A 17154-nucleotide genomic window follows, 5' to 3' on the forward strand; every position below is an offset into this window, starting at 1 on the left:
AGCGAGGCAGGCTTGTCCAGGCTCACTGCAAGAGCTTGAGCTCATGGGGTAACCCTGAATAGTCAGCCAGCCGCATCCCTCCCGCCTTCGTTTAAAAAAAAAAAAAAAAAAAAAAATCTACTTTAGACACACACACACAGCCCCGTCTGAGAGGCAGAGCAACTTTTCTTCTGACAGCTGCCACTTTGGAATGGATTTCTAAGCCTATTTAAGTGTTTCAAAAGGCTGCCCTTTGGCTTCTGCTGCCCAAATGAAGGCATTTGTTTGCTTTGCTATGCACAGAGGGATTTTATGGCATTGATCTTAGCAAATTGCAAACTGTTATTATCTGTTTATGTGAGCACTGAACATGTAGATGTTTTTGTAAATAAGATCACCCCCCTGGTTTTTTCTTCCTTTCCAAGCAAACTTTGCGTCGGTTCTTCTTTGTCCTGCTCCTCTTTATCTGGCCTTCTGCCGCATCTTTTTGCCTCCCATGTTATTATTAAAGTTTAATCATTCATACAGAACGTATCCACCTAAATATCCCTTTGCCTCAGCGGTTTTAAGAGAAATGGTGTGCTTGAGTGGAAGGGGCTTGAGTCCGGCAGGTGTTTGGCCTATTTAAATGGTAGACCCCCACACCCGATTACCCATTCCCAAGACAGCGTGTGGATTGGAGCAGGAAGCCTTGTGTCTGCTTTTATTCTAGTTCTCACAAAGTGCAGCGGCTGAAAGAGTGCAGACAGGGATATCAAAGGGTGTTGAGCGACCCCCACCCTCCCCTCCCAACGGGTCAGCTCTGGGGGGGGGGGCGAATTAGTCCTAAACCCTCCAATCCATGGCTTTATTCTGCTAGAGCAGGCGGGCAAGGAGCTTTCACCTCTGCTTTTGGAGTTGTCTGACTGGGAAAAAGCGGCAATTGTGTCGTCTTTCTCTTCCTTTGTGTTGGCGGTGGTTGGGGCAGGGGTGTCCCTTGGACTTTGTCCCTGTCTCTGATTGCAATCAGGAGTGGGCGTGTTATCTTTGTCTTTATTTTGATTAAAACCTGAGTGCATGCTGCCTCCTTGTTTTGAGAAGGAGTAGATCTTCTACTCTGTGTCTGTCATCCTTTGTCAGGGTTACTGTGTTTTGAAACAGTGCAACACACCACCAGTAAGTTTGTTTTTGTCCACCAACTGTCCTCATCTCCTCATTTCTGAGTTGCAGGAAGAGGAGATCTCCCCATGGGTGCGCTCAAGAGCCTATTGGAGGCTGTCATGTATAGTGTTTGGACACTTGAAAAAGAAAATGTTCACCTTATGCTTTGGTCTGATGCAGGGGATTTTTTTTCCTTTAGGAATTTAGAGAAAACAATTGAGAAATACAAATTTTAGTAAAATAAATCTAATCCCCTTAACAATAGCGAAATGCTACGAGTAATTTTCTTTCATCGCATCCCTGAAAATATTCTTGTATTCTTGTTTTATTGGCAAGATATTTTTGCAGGTATGATGGAATGTATGATGTGGTTTAAACATACAGTTGTGCTTAAAAGTTTACATACAGTCCCATCGAAGAAAATCATACATTTACACTTGTAATTCAAATAACCAACTGAAACTGAAAAAGTAGTAATTGAAAAAATACAAAATCGTAATTAAGTAAAATTAAATATTGATTTTTTATTTCATTTTAAAAAATTATAAATAAATAAATGGTCCCAGAAAACACCTGATTTCAGTGACCACCTCAAAGTGTAATTGTAGTTTAGGTGCCCTTAGGATTGTTTGTGTATATATATTCAAATTGTCAGAATGTCCTTTTTTGGGTCAGTTTCAATTAATTTTAATGGCAGATGATTTTAGAAGGGTGTGTAAACTTTCAAGAACTACTGTAGTCTGTATATATGTCTTGGAGAAAGCAGTAAGCATTCATCCAGCCTGTGAATTTTGCAGTAAGCGGTTAATAGAAGCTGATCCGCTAACTTTGTTAGCATTAAGCTATCCACAGCATGCCAGTCATCCAGGTCATAGTCATTCCAAAAAAGTCAAAAAACAATCCAATGGACTGTTTTAGTCCAGTGGATTGTTTTTTAACTTTTTTTGGAATGGCTATCCACATCATCCAGTTTGGCTGATTCAGAATACATAAAGTTGTAGCTCCTTTCCCTTAATTTTTCACATGGTCAACAGTAAGAACTCTATTTGAGCTAGGAAAGGAACTCTAGACTGGTGTTATGAACCCAGCCAGCCTTTATTTGTACAGATGTATAGCTCTTGCAGAATCAGCTCCTCTAGGTTGGAGGCCATGGCTCTTAACTGGACAAGGTGGGCTTGTCCCCTTCAGGTTGGAGGAGAGCTCCTGCTTCAAGTGGAGGGATTTGAGAATCTTGGTGTCCTCTTCACCGGTGAGGGGAGAATGGAGCAGGAGATGGATTGATTGGAGTGGTTGCTGCTATAATGTTAAAGCTGCAACTGTTTTTTGGCTCAGCTCTCCCTTCACCACAACACACTAAGCTCTCCATTTACCTGTTGGTCTGCGTTCCTATCTTCACCTATAGTCATGAAATCTGTATCGTGAGCAAAAATAAGATATCCAGATACAAGTGTTTGTAATGAGCTTTCTCTGCAGCGTGGCTGGGCTCTCCCTTAGAGAGAGGAGCTCTGTCATCCAGCAGAGGTTTTAAGTAGAGCCACTTCTCCACATTGAGAGGAGCCAGCTGAGGCAGCACGAAAATCTTAGTCGGATGCCCCCTGGACACCTCTCTGGGGAGGTGTTACGGGAACATCCCACTGGGAGGAGGTCCAGGGGACGACCCAGGAGAGACTATGTCTCTCTGCTGGCCTGGGAGTGCCTCATTCTGGAGGAGGTGTCTGAGGAGAGGGAAGTCTGGGAGTCTCTGCTGAGACTGGTGTCCATCACAACCCGGTCCTGGATGAAGCGGAAGATGAGATAAGAACATTTGTAAGGCGCATATTAACAGAAATTTGTTGCAACATTTTGTCATAGTTGTGGTATGTGGCTTACTGACTGTAAATACATGTTTAAGGTAGCATTAAATACCAGCAGACTTGTTTGGCATCTGGTTTTCTAACGGATGTGGACTGTTGGGAATCATCAGTGATGGCATACAAACTAAATATGTACAGACTATAGTAATTCCAAGGGGAAAACATCAGTACTTTTCACTTACTGGTTAGTTTTTTGGTCCAGTCAAATTGGTATTAGATTATGCATCAGACTCAAGTCCTGCGTTTCGAGTTAAAGTAAAGTCTTGGTTGTGAATTTTGTGGCTTGACTTGAAGACTTGGGTCTTCATTTCTACCAAACACAATGCGAGTTCTCTGACTTATTTGCAGCTTCATGGCCATAGTAAACATTTATTTCTTAGTGTTAGATGATTTGCAGTGCAAGTGTTGCAATTCCGTGTTTTTTTTTTGCAGGTTATGGAATGAGATTGCCTTTCTTGTTTTAGTAGATTTTCCACTTAAGAATAACATTAAACTAAACATCCTAGAGGTTTTTCTCATGGATTTCTCACAACTGAGTTTACTGCTAACCCAAGATTTGGTTTGTGCTGTGGTTGTTTTTTCTTTCTTTCTATCTACTACACTATATGGCAGATGATCGTCACTACTGTTGCATGGTGTTTACCTTAGCAAGAGTTTTACAACACAGAGCAGGTGAGGATCAGTTTCATGGTTTCTGTTGGATATGTGTGGGTTGGTAGGGCTTAACAACTTTCGCACCTTTGAAAAAGATTTCAAGCTCAAATCAGCATATTGGCTTTTATCTGCAGTCAGTGTGATTTCTCTTCAACATTTTTAAAATAAAAGTCCAGCTCGTTTCTTAAAGTGTAAAAGCAGCATCAGAACGATACAGAAAGGCGTACCTCCAACCTAATTCCCATCCGCCTCACAAGTACCAGGGACAGTCCCCCTGACATCTCCTGAAACCAACAGTCATGCTCCCACTATGAATCGGCTTCACGCTCTTTTTTTTCTGTTTTTTTCTCTTTCAAACTGTTAGTGATTTATGTCATGTAATGTCGGGCAGATAAGATGTAGCAGAGCAGCAGGAAGTAAAACTGCTAAAGACTTAAGGTGAAAGGGTGATGCATTGAAAACCATTCTTCTAGAAAAACTGAATATTTTAGGAGAAAGGGGGAACCATGTCTTTTTTTATCCCAATTCCAGTGTGCATATTGCAAGGCAAACAAGTGTGACATCACTACTATCTACTAGTGCACTTGTTTTATCTCTTGAAGTTCCATGCCGTGCCGTGGAGCGAACAGCAGGCCTAGTGTTGCTGTGCTGTATGTAGTGGGCCTGAAGGAAAGATCTTGTTGATGGTAGGAGGCCTGTTTAGTTTGGAATCTGGCAGGTTTTCATACAAGTGTGCTGAAAACTTGGAGCCCTTTTATCCTGCATTTCAACTGTTGTTGGTGGTCATCATGCTGTTTCCTTGTCTCTCTTCCATTTTTTGCCTCCTCTCTATCCTCCTACTGCAATTCTCGGGTCGTCACTCTGGTGTGCGCCTGCCTTGGTTGCTCTTTCCTCCCCCGCATCCTCAGTCATATGTTGTGCTTGTTTACATCTTGATGTGCAGTTCAGTCAAAGAGTGCTTCTACTTTTTTAATTCCATTTAATTTATTGCAAATCCCATGGTATAAGTAGTATCATGAAGTATATGTCCAGAGTTCCTGTGTGCTTTTTTTTGGATCTGAGCGGTTGGCTTTAGGATCTGGCTTCCTGAATAGCATGTTTTGATGTTCTCTACTCTATCTCAGCAAGTTGTAGCCTTACTGTTGGTACTCTGCCTCCCATCAGCTCTGCATCACCACTACAGAGTAGGAGCAGCTTGCTGTGAGAGAAGAGAGGATACTGGCATTGGTGCGAGGCGGGGGATAAGGAGAGAGAAGTGTAAAGAGAAGATGCTTGAATGCATTATGTGGAGTGTCAGATGTTCAGATTAATGTTGCTTGCCAGGGCAAACAGCGTTATTTACTGTGTCATTGCAGTTTATTTATATATAGAACAGATATAGGACAGTTTTCTAGCTTTAAAAAAAAAAAACATTTCAGTGTGCATAATTTTTTTCAATGATATCTGCACCGTTGGCAAGGTGATGTAACTCCAAGGTGGTGCAGAGTCAATCTGATTCTGTGTGCACACACTTTGAGAGCAGCTGCTCTCCAAACTGGGCCAACAAGATCTCAGCTGCATCGCCACACACCTCTATAAATAAACATGATAAAAAGACACACTCACCTCCACTCTTAGACATATCCACTGTTAAAAGTAGCAGAGCTCAGAGGATCCCAAAGAATCTGATCACCCCTGATTTTTTGACAAACGCAGATCTCACGGTTCTGTAATAGACTATTTGCTTATACATCTTTAATCTTGTATAACAGTCCTTGAACCTAAGGGTATTTTTTTTAATGATTCTTCTAAGCAGTTTTGGTTCTCTTTTGTAGGATGAAGTGTTTGGAGGATTTGGTCCATCTGAAGAACAAACAGAAATACAGAGTCTGTCATCATCCTCTTCAGGTAATAGTAAATTAGACTTAAAACATGGTTCCAGATCACTCTGAATTTGGTTTATGCTTTTCCCAGGTCCAGATAATATTGAAAAATAAAACCAAAAATTGCAGAAATATTTGAATTTCTAGCTTTGTTCCGCATCCCAATTGCCTTAAGATTCCAACTGTCTGTTTATTCTTTTATCTATATATTGGTGGTATTTTTTCATGCTTCAGTACTGAAGCCTAAACGGTGTGTAAGCACGGTTCATTGTGAACCTATTTGCTTTATATTTCAAAAAGGACCACGAACCGTTCAAATCTGAGACAATTGGTTGGAAATTGGTTTAAAAAAAGGTTAGAAACCTTTTGCAAGTAAAATAGATTTCATTTTTATAGATATGATTTTTTTCACAATGTTTACAGCAATTTCCCTGATGCTTCTAGGTGTCTGATGTATTTTGTTCTGTTTCATTAGAAGGAGTACCCCTTCAGGAGAAGAAGCCCAGAGGCCGTCCACCACGAATTCTCACTGCTCAAAAAGCTGCTGCCAGTCTACTGCCCGACTCATCGTATCCCTCTCCAACGCAAGTGAAACCTGATGGCCCTGAAAGGCCCACAGAGAAAGTGAAAAGGCTGCCTGGGAGGCCACCTGGCACAAGTGAGAAACGAAGGGGCCGACCCCCATCTTCAAACAGCAAGAAAATTTGGAGTACTGGCAGCCATGCATCTCCAGAGGACAGTAGGCAGGCTGGATTTGAGCTGGGTACAGATACAGAGGATGAGAAGGACAGAAAGGGCAACAAGAGATTGCCCGGGGGCTCTGCGCAGCCTCATGACACTGAGGCAAAGCTTCCCAAAGCAGGACGGGGTGAATCCAAAGCTAGCTACCTGAAGAGGTTGACAGAGACTAAAACCACCCCTCTCAAGTCACGCCTCAAGACTTTGCCTGGTGCACCCAGACGCAGACGTGGCCGACCACCATCAGTCGAACGGCTCAAAGCTGAAGCAGCAGCTGCAGCACAGCTGTCTGCCTCCATGGAAGGCGGGGAAGGAAAACATAAGGCCTTCAGGGTGCGAGGTGGGGACAGAGACACGGAAACACACAGCACAGAGCAGCCCAACGTAAGGAACATGGATGCTGCCGAAAGCCAAGACTCTTCCAGTCTACCTAGCTCTCCGTCTGCCTCTAAGCCAGGTAGGCCAGTAGGCCTCAGGAAAAGCCCACGGCACAGAAAACCAGTTAGAATTGTCGCCCCTTCCAAACATACTGATGCAACCATCGCCAAACAACTGCTGCAGCGTGCTAAGAAAGGAGCACAGAAGCGACTGGAGAAAGAAGCTGTTGGAATTGTGGGGAGAGGGTCAGGAGGCGGCGAGGCTGGTATCAGGAAGACCCAACTCAAAAACATCCGGCAGTTCATCATGCCAGTTGTCAGTACTGTTTCCCTTCGCATCATTAAAACTCCCAAGCGCTTCATTCAGGATGAGGGCACTTTTGGATCTCCACCTACTGTTGCTGCATCTGCCCAACCTACGCCCACAACCTCCTCATCCCCTTCTCCTGCCCTTGTCTCTGTTACTTCGGTGGCTACTAGCAGTGGAGCAACTGCTCCTGTCGAATCTGTCCCTTCGTCATCTCCTAGTCCCGTCCCCGCCATCCCAACAACAGCTTCTGGTCTGCTGGGCACTAACACCAACACTGCAGCCAATGGGAGATTTAGCCATAGTGCACAATCTTGTGGTTCAAGTGCTGTATCACAGCATTCCTTGCAGCTCTCCTCAGGAGAATCTTCCAGGTCCAGCACCCCGAGCTTGGATGACTCCTCGTCGGACTCCCAGGTTTCTGAGGGCACACAAGCTCTATCAGAGCCAGAGGATGACTCTCCTTCCTCACAGGGAGAGAGGAAGGCCAGTCTTTTAAACAGCTCAAGGCCTACCACACCTCCGTCTGAATCAGAACATGTGCTAGCAGAGGGAATTCGGAGGGGTCGAAGAGCACAGGGGACTGGCCGAGGAAGTCAGAAACAGAGGGTGAGAGAGACGGGAACGGCAGGAGTTAAAAAGCCTATCATTAGCCCACCAACAGGGGTACTGATGTCCTCCTCTTCCCTTGGAAATTCGCAGCAGGCTTCATCCACAGCTTCTTCCCCCTCTTCACCTCCACCTCCTCCTCTCCTCACTGCTCCACAACCAATATCTGCTTCCTCCAGCACAGCTGCTATTGGCGAACACCACCCTCAGCCGTCATGGATGCCTCATCCCATCCCACAGTTTATGTCCGTACCAACAGGGCTGCCAGGCTTGTCGGACAAAAGGAGTCGCTCAATTTTGAGGGAGGCCACCTTCACCTGGACATCCCCCTCCAATTCCTTTGCTAAGTATGCCAAGGAGGGCCTCATTCGAAAGCCCATATTTGACAATTTTCGTCCTCCACCTCTTACTCCCGAAGACGTGGGGTTGCTGCCTCAAGGTGTCCCAGGAGCAGGGGGAGCTGCTCCAGTTGCATTTCCAGCCCCTGGTGCTGGAGCAGGACCAGGAGGCCGGCTGTTTTCCCCCCTTCATCCCCATTCGCACCACCAACACCCCTCGTCATCCCGGTTTGATGCACCCCTCCAGAAACGCTCGCTGCTCCGAGCGCCACGCTTCACACCCAGCGAGGCCCACTCTCGAATCTTTGAGTCCGTTACCCTGCAGTCTTCTTCAGGGAGCAGCCCTGGCTCTCTGTCCCCTCACCAGACGCCTCCTAGTTCCAGCAGAACACTGCGGCGCAGGAGACGACTGGTACCGGGAACACATCGTGGCCACCCACGGTCTCCTTCTCACCCCATGACAAGACGAAGCATCCAAATCAAAGGTGCCTCTGAGGTGTCTGCGCTGACAGGCTCTGTCTCCAGCAGTAACCCCAGCTCTTTGCAGGGGGTATCTGGAAGTCCACTATCCACGAATGCCTTAACGTCTCCCTTCACCTTCACCAATGTCCCTCGGGGTCTGCACTCGCAAGGAACACCTGACACCAGAAGAGGTGGACCAGGAAACCCATCCCCCTTGTCAAACACATCATCATCCGCTTCTTCCCCTCTTTTCCCTCTCTTTCCTTCGAGCTCTCAGGACACTGGGCAAGGAGGTGGGAATGCTGTGAAGGAAAAATGCTCATCAACTTCCCAAGAACCAGTTCCAAAGGAAAAGGAGAGAGAGGGTGAGAAAAACCGTGAGAAGGAGAAGGAAAACAAGAGGGATGGAAGGAAAGATTTGGAGAAAAGAGCTAAGATGTCCACTCCTGATGGCTCCCCAAATGCACCTTCTGGTTTGTTTAACATTGATGGGAGGGACTCAGAAGGCACGGTTGCTCCCAAAAAGACGCCTGGGAGAAAGAAATCCACATCAGTTGATACAGTTTCTGACACTGCTTCCTTAGAAGTCAGAGGAGCCCATTCAATGTCCATTGCTAAAAGTCGCCACATTAAGAAAGGAAGACTGTCTGACAAAGGGACAGAGGTCGAGGAAGCAGAGAAGGAAAAAGAAAAAGAGAAACGAAGTACATCTAACCAGCAGACAGCCAGCCTTCCAGGGCAGCAGGCCAGACACACAGTCCCAGTGCAGACAGAAGCAGGACAGAACCCTCTGACTGACAAGCGACTGGTTGGACTACTAAAGAAGGCCAAAGACCAGCTCATCGCAATAAAGAAGAATAAGCTGAAGCCTCCTGAAGAAACTAAGGTCCAGGTCAGTTTTTTTTCTTCCATTTACATAACTTAACTCTTACTTGATTTTTCTGTTTCTCCCATTTAGCCACAGGTAACGATGAGTAATAACGATAATGATGCTTTGACTACATGCTATGAATAGAAACCTCTACATGTACTCAGACTGAAATGAGATTGGAGGAAAGTCCCACAGAAAGTGTTTTTGAGGGGAATTCTTATCACACAGAAAAAAGAACTAGATGTACTTTTATTCATTCAGAATGCCTTTCTTCCATATGCATAGACTGGTAGCTCTCTCTCTAAAGCAGGACTTGCAGTTTAAAAAAAATGTAAGCAAACCAAACACATACACTGGAAAAAATCAAATCAAAGACAACGCATCAAAACATGTAATGTCTTATTTTAAATGCATATTATCTAATTATCTTATTTTAAGAGTAAAAATACTCATTCCATTGGCAAACTATTTAATTGACCTACTCAAATTAAGGGTAAATACACTTTAATAAATCTTACTTATTTCTAGATTGTTTTTCCAGTGTAGCTTTACACTTTTACACCCTCCTGCAGCCTGGATAAACTGCAGACAAAACTTGACAAATCTCTGCCTCTTCTACATTTTTGGAAACATCTCTCTGATACTGTCTATAAGGTGATCTTTTTTAGTGTTTATCACCCAGCATCAACTTCTAAAAAGAAGAGTTGTCAGCATGATATGTTTATGCATATTAGGGGTGTCCCAATACAACTATTTCATTTCCGACACTATGCCTACATTCCATACAGATATTGACTCGATACAATCTTAGCACTAAGATCTTTGTGCTTTTATTACTTATTTTGTACTGTAGAATGATAGAAAAGGTTTGATCAACTAAAATTACTAAAACAGAGAACGGTCAATAGCAACAGGTATGCGAATAACAGACCCATATAATATTAACCGATGAGGTAAAGTAACTTTAGACAGAAGCAGAATGTTTCTATTAGCATGAAAATATCAGAGATTTTAGATGCAGGCCAATAAAACCCGATATTGGGTTTTTTGGCTTGTATTGGACTGATATCTGGTCTTAATAGCAGATCGGGGCATCCCTAGATGTAGATTAAATTACTGATTAGACAAAGAACTGATCATTTATTTTTTGGATTGCCTAATAAAACTAAAAATGTCCAGATTTTAGTCACCAGTTTGAATACTCATTGCATCTCTACTTTCACTAAAAAGCCATATCCACCAAGATGAAGACACAGTGGAGAACTGTCCTGGTATCTGTTCCACATAGAGCCTTTCTCTGCATATTTCTGTAATGTTTTTTATATTTATTTTACTATTTATGCTACCATCTAACACCTTTATTCAACATAGTTCATGTTTTGTGTTCGTACACAGGGTCAGGAGAGTGACTCTTCAGAGACCTCTGTCCGTGGTCCTCGCATCAAGCATGTGTGTCGCCGTGCAGCTGTGGCTCTCGGTCGTAATCGGGCCGTGTTCCCTGACGATATGCCCACACTTAGTGCCTTGCCTTGGGAAGAGAGAGAGAAGATCCTATCTTCCATGGGGAATGATGGTGCTGTTTTTCTTTACAACTTCTATTCCAACTTGAAATAGTTAAAAAAAAGAGTTTCTATTGATAATGCTTAAGCCATAAAGTGCCTCCTAATAAATATGAATGGGTTTTATGCTGATTAATTTGTTCTGAGTACAGTTTTTTTTAGAATTTCTAGCATAATTTTTCCATGTAGTCATGGATTTGCATAGGGGCAGAGAAATCCACTCGTCCAAGAAGCAAGAACACGGTGAAGTGTTAGAGGAGTGAGAGGAGTTGGGTTGCTCTGTTCCTGTTATTTTTGACTAGTTTTATGTCATCTTGGGGAATTTGAATTTATGTGAGGTTCTTGGCACCCCAGGAGATTTAGAGTAACCAAAATGGGTACCCACAATTTCTTGGTCATCAGTATTCTTTCATTTGAAAAGCAGTTGGCTTCATTCTCTTAAGTTTTATAGATTTGCTGATCTTTATGTCTGATTTTTTTTTAATCAGATCAACCCCAAACATAAAAGTATGATATCTTACTCTTAATGCTAATGTGTTTATGCTTTATCTAACCCACAGATAAGTCATCAGTAGCAGGCTCAGAGGAGGCAGAGCCCCAGTCTCCTCCCATAAAGCCAAGAGAGACACGACAGAAGGCTGTTCAAGAAGCTCCAATGAAAAAAGGCCGTCGGTCTCGTCGCTGTGGCCAGTGCTCAGGCTGCCAGGTTCCAGAAGACTGCGGCGTCTGCACTAACTGTCTAGACAAGCCCAAGTTTGGAGGCCGAAACATTAAGAAGCAATGCTGCAAGTGAGTCTTAGCGTATGGGTTGATCCATCAAGAACAAGCTAATGGTCCGCCTGTCAGAAAAGCAGACATTTAATCTTTTCTTAATCATGCTGCTCTAAAACACTATGATGTCACATCTGCTCTTAACATAAATGGTTAACCGTTTAGGGAAACAGAGTGTTGTTGAGAAAATTCCTGTTTGAAAGTTAACAAAGTTCTCATCACGGCATTAAAAATGTGAACTCCCTTCTATATTAAACTCAAAGAAATAGTATAGTTTAGTAGTGTTTAGTATTTTTCTATTTTTTAAGAGGTAAAGTGTAACATTTGTTTTTATTTCCTACCTCCAGGATGCGAAAATGCCAGAATTTGCAGTGGATGCCCTCAAAGATGTTCCTCCAAAAGCAAGGTAAAGGCAAAAGGGACAAGAAAAAGAAGTTTCCCGAGAAAAAAGAGGGTATCAATCCGGTAAAGTCCCCCAGTTCGGACTCTGCCTCCAAAGCTCCTCCCGCTCCTTTAAAAGATGATCCTGCTCAGAAAAATAGCGAGACTCCCCCTTTAAAGCCGATAGAGGAGAAGTCCAAACAACAGCCTCTATCCAAGCAGTCGTCTCCAGCCGTCACTTCGTCGCCTGCTCCAGGCGAACAAACTCAGACCCCAGGCGTGGTCTCATCCCAGCCTCAGTCTCCACCGCCGACTCCAGACGCCAAACAGCTTCCAGTTACAAGTGGCACCTCCAGTAAAAAGGGGCACAAACCACACCAGTCTGTTCAAGCTTCTCCCCCTGCATCTTCGTCTTCACCTTCTTCCTCATCCTCGTCCTCATCATCCTCCTCCTCCTCCTCCTCTTCGTCTTCCTCCTCCTCATCATCTTCAGCCCAGAACTCCCCCTCACAGTCCACTCAGTGTCAGCAACTCCCAGAGCAATGGCCAACCCCAAGCCAAGCACCTTCAAAGAAAGATGGTTCACCCAAGATTTCTCTGAGCGAACCCAAGAAAAAATCCCAACAGTGCTCAACACAGCAGCAGAGCTCAGCCATAGCAGGTAAGAGATTGGTGACTTTGTTTTTCTCCTGTAATAAAATTTGCCCTGAGACCCAGAACTGGGCTTAAAACAGGGGCTGTAGTTCTTGATACCACCTTCCTGTGTCTGATTTCCTACCTTTGGAGCATTTTCTGTCAGTCACTACCAACCTCTAGTGCCTAAAGAAATACACGTTTCAATGTACTTGTTCTGCTGTCATATTCTGCTTAAGTCTTTAATCATTGTCCTTGTTCGTTGTAGACTCAAAAACAGCAAAGAAGTCAACCTCCCGCACTATTCCGCCATCTCCAAAACAGAGAACAAAAGACAAGGTAAGCTTTCACAAAGACATTTTATATTCAGAAATGGATATTTATCGTAGATTACAAACAAATTCTTTCTCTCCCTTCTTTCACTTCCACACCAAAAGCCGCTGACGACCAAACCGACCAGCAGCAGTACTTTAAACTCATTGAGCACTCCCTCGACTAGGGACCAGGTGAAGTCCAGAGCTCCCTGCGACGGAGTGCATCGTATCAGAGTGGATTTCAAGAGGGACCATGATGTGGAGAAGGTTTGGGAAGCTGGTGGACTCAGCCTGCTCACCTCTGTGCCCATCACATCCAGGGTACTCTGCTTCCTATGTGCAAGCAGTGGAAATGTTGAGGTAACAAAAAGAGTCACTTTATAGAATTATATCAATACACATTTTACCTTATAACACTTTGTCACATTACATCACAAGTTGATATGCATTTTATTGGGATTGTATATATAGACCTACAAAAAGTAGTGTTTTCATGTGAACTGGAAGTAATAAGGATACATGTCCATATCACTGCACCTGCTTTACTTTGATATAAAGTAAACTTTGAAATATAGAGCTGTCACCGGAGAAACCAATAGAACTGGTTAAATAAATACTTTGCTGTTTTATCTATTAAAAGCCTGGCAAAAAACAAAACTGCACAGCATCCTGATCCCATCATCCCTATGGTAAAACCATGGTGGTGGCAGCATCATGCAGAGCAGGAGGTGGCAGCTGTAATCACAATTAGAATGCTTTGATTTCAGAATTGCTGCAATAAATTGAAGCAAAAGCTTTTCTCAAAGTAAAATTAATAAATAAATAAAAAACGGTATTGCACAGTTTTTTATTGTTCCATTGCATAAAATCCCAATTATTGTTTTTAAAACATTCAAGGTTACTTTTGCAACCAGTTTAAGTAAAAAAAAAAAAAAAGAATGTTTTAAGATTTTTATTTACATTCATTTTCTGTGCATTAATTCTAACCTCTATTGCCCCCCCCCAGTTTGTTTTCTGCCAGGTGTGCTGTGAACCATTCCATCTCTTTTGTCTGGGGGAGTCAGAGCGCCCCCTTCAGGAACAGTTTGAGAACTGGTGCTGCCGACGCTGCCGGTTCTGCCAGGCCTGTGGGCGCCAGCACCAGAAAGCTAAAGTAAGCCTTTTAGTAGAGTCTAAAGCTCAAGACAAAAGCAGACTGAGTAGACTGACAGCGTAGGGAACCTCCTGAAAGGAAAGATGCTCACTAGTCCTGCCAGCACGCTACATTTAATCAGCTTTCTGGCTTCCTGCCATTCTTATATTATTGCACTCACACGCTGTGGAAAATCTGCACAGTGTGAGTTTTGCATGTGTGAACATATTTAATCTAAGCGACTCATTGAAGCCTCTGTATCCATTACCTCTTATCAATGGGTTGGTTTGTTATGAGTCAATCTTTATAAAAGATGAAGGATGTGTGCTGGAAGGTTCAGAACAATTATTTATTTTAAAAGAGATCCTGTCCAAGAACAGAGGTTTTTTCTCAGATCATCTCATACCCTATAGAAAATATATATATATATATATATATATATATATATAGCTAATATGATGATGTTCTGGTAACATTTCCAACATTAGAGAAATGGATCCACATTGTGGATGTATTTAAGACAATGTTTTGTGTGACATGGGAAAACAAAATAAATAGTCCACCAGTATTTCAGGTAACAAAGTATAGGCCTTCACAAGTCTGTTTTATGATTGGAGACAATTTTCAGATTATTAATTCATCATTACATGCAAAAAGCCAGGGAATGTCCATCCAATATTCTGATCAGTAAGAGGGCTGCTTTACCAGAGATAAATGCTGTTCTGGGAATGTCTTAATCCTCAGGGAAATGAGTCCTGTGCCTAAATGGGCTGAAATGCCACTCGGAGAGGAAGAAGCCACTGCTCTAAAGGTTACAGTTAAAAGAGAAGATGTATGTATATATATATATATATATATATATATATATATATATATTTTTTTTTTTTATGGAAGTCATACACTTTGAAACCCTAGTTTACTTCATACTAGGTAAAAAATATGAAATCATCTGAATATGAAGTAAGGTAGGAAGAAAATCTACAAAAAATCTGACTTTTTTGTTATTAGGATGAACTGATGGCCCTAAAGCTAGAAATATAAGGAAAATACATTCCTGTCGCGCTGTCCCGTGAATATTACAGTTTTAAGAAAATTATTGCAGTTTTGTTTAAATAAATTGATCTAAACTTATAATAACAATAATTAAAATATTCAACAATCTCCTAGGATTAGATGTTAAATCAAACAAATTGAAAGTACTGGATAGAATAAACTCAATCGGAAATGCCAGTGAGAAACATTTTTTTCCTGTATGAACAACTTTAAAAAAGAAAAGCTATCAGTGCTAGATTTGTTATTCAAATGTTAATATTTTCCTTTTGTTCTTTTCCACTGTAGCAGCAGCTGCTAGAGTGTGATAAGTGCCGTAACAGCTATCACCCGGAGTGCCTGGGTCCCAACTACCCCAGCAAACCCACCAAGACAAAGAGAGTCTGGGTAATGGATCCACATTTTTCTCTGCGCTCCCACCCCTTACTCGACAAATGTCACACTTTTCCTATCCTCTTTTCCCTCCACCTGTTGGTTCATTTCTTGACTTCTCAAGATTTTTCCACTTCACATCTAGCTGACCCTTCCTAGTTAGTGTCTGTCGAAACATTTTTCCTCTCATCACGGTGCCACTTTCATACTATTCACACTTTTTTATGAAGCGCTTTAGACTTCTTGCTCACATGGGTTTCCCTCTCAGATTTGTACCAAGTGTGTGCGCTGTAAGAGTTGTGGAGCCACGAAACCCGGGAAGTCCTGGGATGCCCAGTGGTCACATGATTTCTCTATGTGCCACGACTGTGCCAAACTATTTTCTAAAGGTAAGAGAAAATCACCTATCAGCACTTCTGCTGTAACAGTGTGGACATTAAAAGAAATCATTAATTTCAGTATCAGATAATGAAGCCTATATATTTCCTGACCTTTCTGTTAAGATGTGTAAAAATCCTTTTACTGCTGTTGCATAAGCTCACCATTAAAATTCTGAAAAATCCCACCTTCAAACTAATTGCACTGGGAAGTAAATACCACATTAAAACGGATATGTTTGTTTACAAAAATCAACATTTCATGCTTAATAGCTTGTATCTTATTGAGATAGAAGAAACTGATAATTATGTTTCTGTCTTTATTAAGCTGCTTACATTGGAACCGAAAGAGATTTGGCTTTTTAACATTGTCATATCCTGAATTAAAAATTAAAACACTGAAAAATAAATCAATGCAAATCTCACACACTGTAAAATCTAACATTGTCACTGAAATAAAATGTGACCATAAAAATCTAATTATGATTCTCTCTTTACACTCCGCTGTTTTGTTTTTTAATTAATGAAAGATAGGGTGGGGTTAAACTGAAGGCTCCTTCAAGGCCTTTGACTTTTATTTGCTTCCTCTCCATCTACATGTAGAAAAATAATACTCGTTTCATACTCCTATAGAGACAGGAGCATGTACCCATAGATTAACTTACAAAGGAAAATCAAATAAATGAAAAAAACTAAAGATGTGGGAATTTTAGACTTTTTCCAAATACTGGGGTGACATCCAAATGTTTATTTTCCTTTTAAATGTCCCTTTATCATAATAAAAAAAAATGCTTACTTTCTTAGCCCAGTTTTGGCTTCTACAAACTGGGGTGGCAGCAGCAAATCATAGAGTGGAAAACAACCCTCTGTTATATATCAATAACTGTATATCCAATGCTGGTGTATTTATGTTATTTATAAAGTAATTGTCATACTCTTCTTTGTTGTTCTGTGAACACACGGCCATCTGGCTGTGTGTTAGGGCAACAAATAAAGATGTAAATAAAGCTCAAAACTTGGTCAAACTGTTAACTCAGCATACATATAGAATGAATTCAAAACTGCTTCCATTTCAAATATATTAAAAAGGTAGATTTAACTCCAAGTCAAACTTATATCTGTTAAAAACTTTTGACTAAACTAGTGAAACTCAAATAATGTAAGATACTATGTATCCAAAGAAAAAGGAATGGAAAAAGGTGTAAAAATAAAAAAAGTATAATAGAATGATGCAATGATATCCCAGTTCTCTGTGGCTTTTATGCTTGAGAATCAAAGTTTATTTTGTCTAGCTTGGAATGTGGTTAAATAAACCTTTAGATAATTTAGAGAAACCTGAATGTACTCAAATTACTTCACGATGCAAGTCAAAGGA

The 17154-nt window shown here is 41.9% G+C and overlaps 1 protein-coding gene across 4 annotated transcripts in view; it reads left to right on the forward strand.

The window, feature by feature from the left end:
• kmt2a (lysine (K)-specific methyltransferase 2A) overlaps window positions 1-17154 on the forward strand; it is a 45638-nt gene that overhangs the window by 3136 nt on the left and 25348 nt on the right. For 2 of the 4 annotated variants that reach the window (XM_015380418.1, XM_015380420.1), the window contains exons 2-11: window positions 5441-5513; window positions 5964-9211; window positions 10586-10763; window positions 11310-11538; window positions 11868-12562; window positions 12800-12873; window positions 12972-13208; window positions 13855-14001; window positions 15319-15417; window positions 15671-15791. In XM_015380418.1, coding sequence (XP_015235904.1) covers window positions 5441-5513; window positions 5964-9211; window positions 10586-10763; window positions 11310-11538; window positions 11868-12562; window positions 12800-12873; window positions 12972-13208; window positions 13855-14001; window positions 15319-15417; window positions 15671-15791 — 5101 coding nt within the window. The remainder of the gene's footprint in view (window positions 1-5440; window positions 5514-5963; window positions 9212-10585; window positions 10764-11309; window positions 11539-11867; window positions 12563-12799; window positions 12874-12971; window positions 13209-13854; window positions 14002-15318; window positions 15418-15670; window positions 15792-17154) is intronic. The other 2 variants (XM_015380421.1, XM_015380419.1) reach the window with 2 other exon arrangements.

Source organism: Cyprinodon variegatus, unplaced genomic scaffold, assembly GCF_000732505.1.
Source record: "Cyprinodon variegatus isolate N-32 unplaced genomic scaffold, C_variegatus-1.0 Scaffold213, whole genome shotgun sequence".
Taxonomy (NCBI): domain Eukaryota; kingdom Metazoa; phylum Chordata; class Actinopteri; order Cyprinodontiformes; family Cyprinodontidae; genus Cyprinodon; species Cyprinodon variegatus.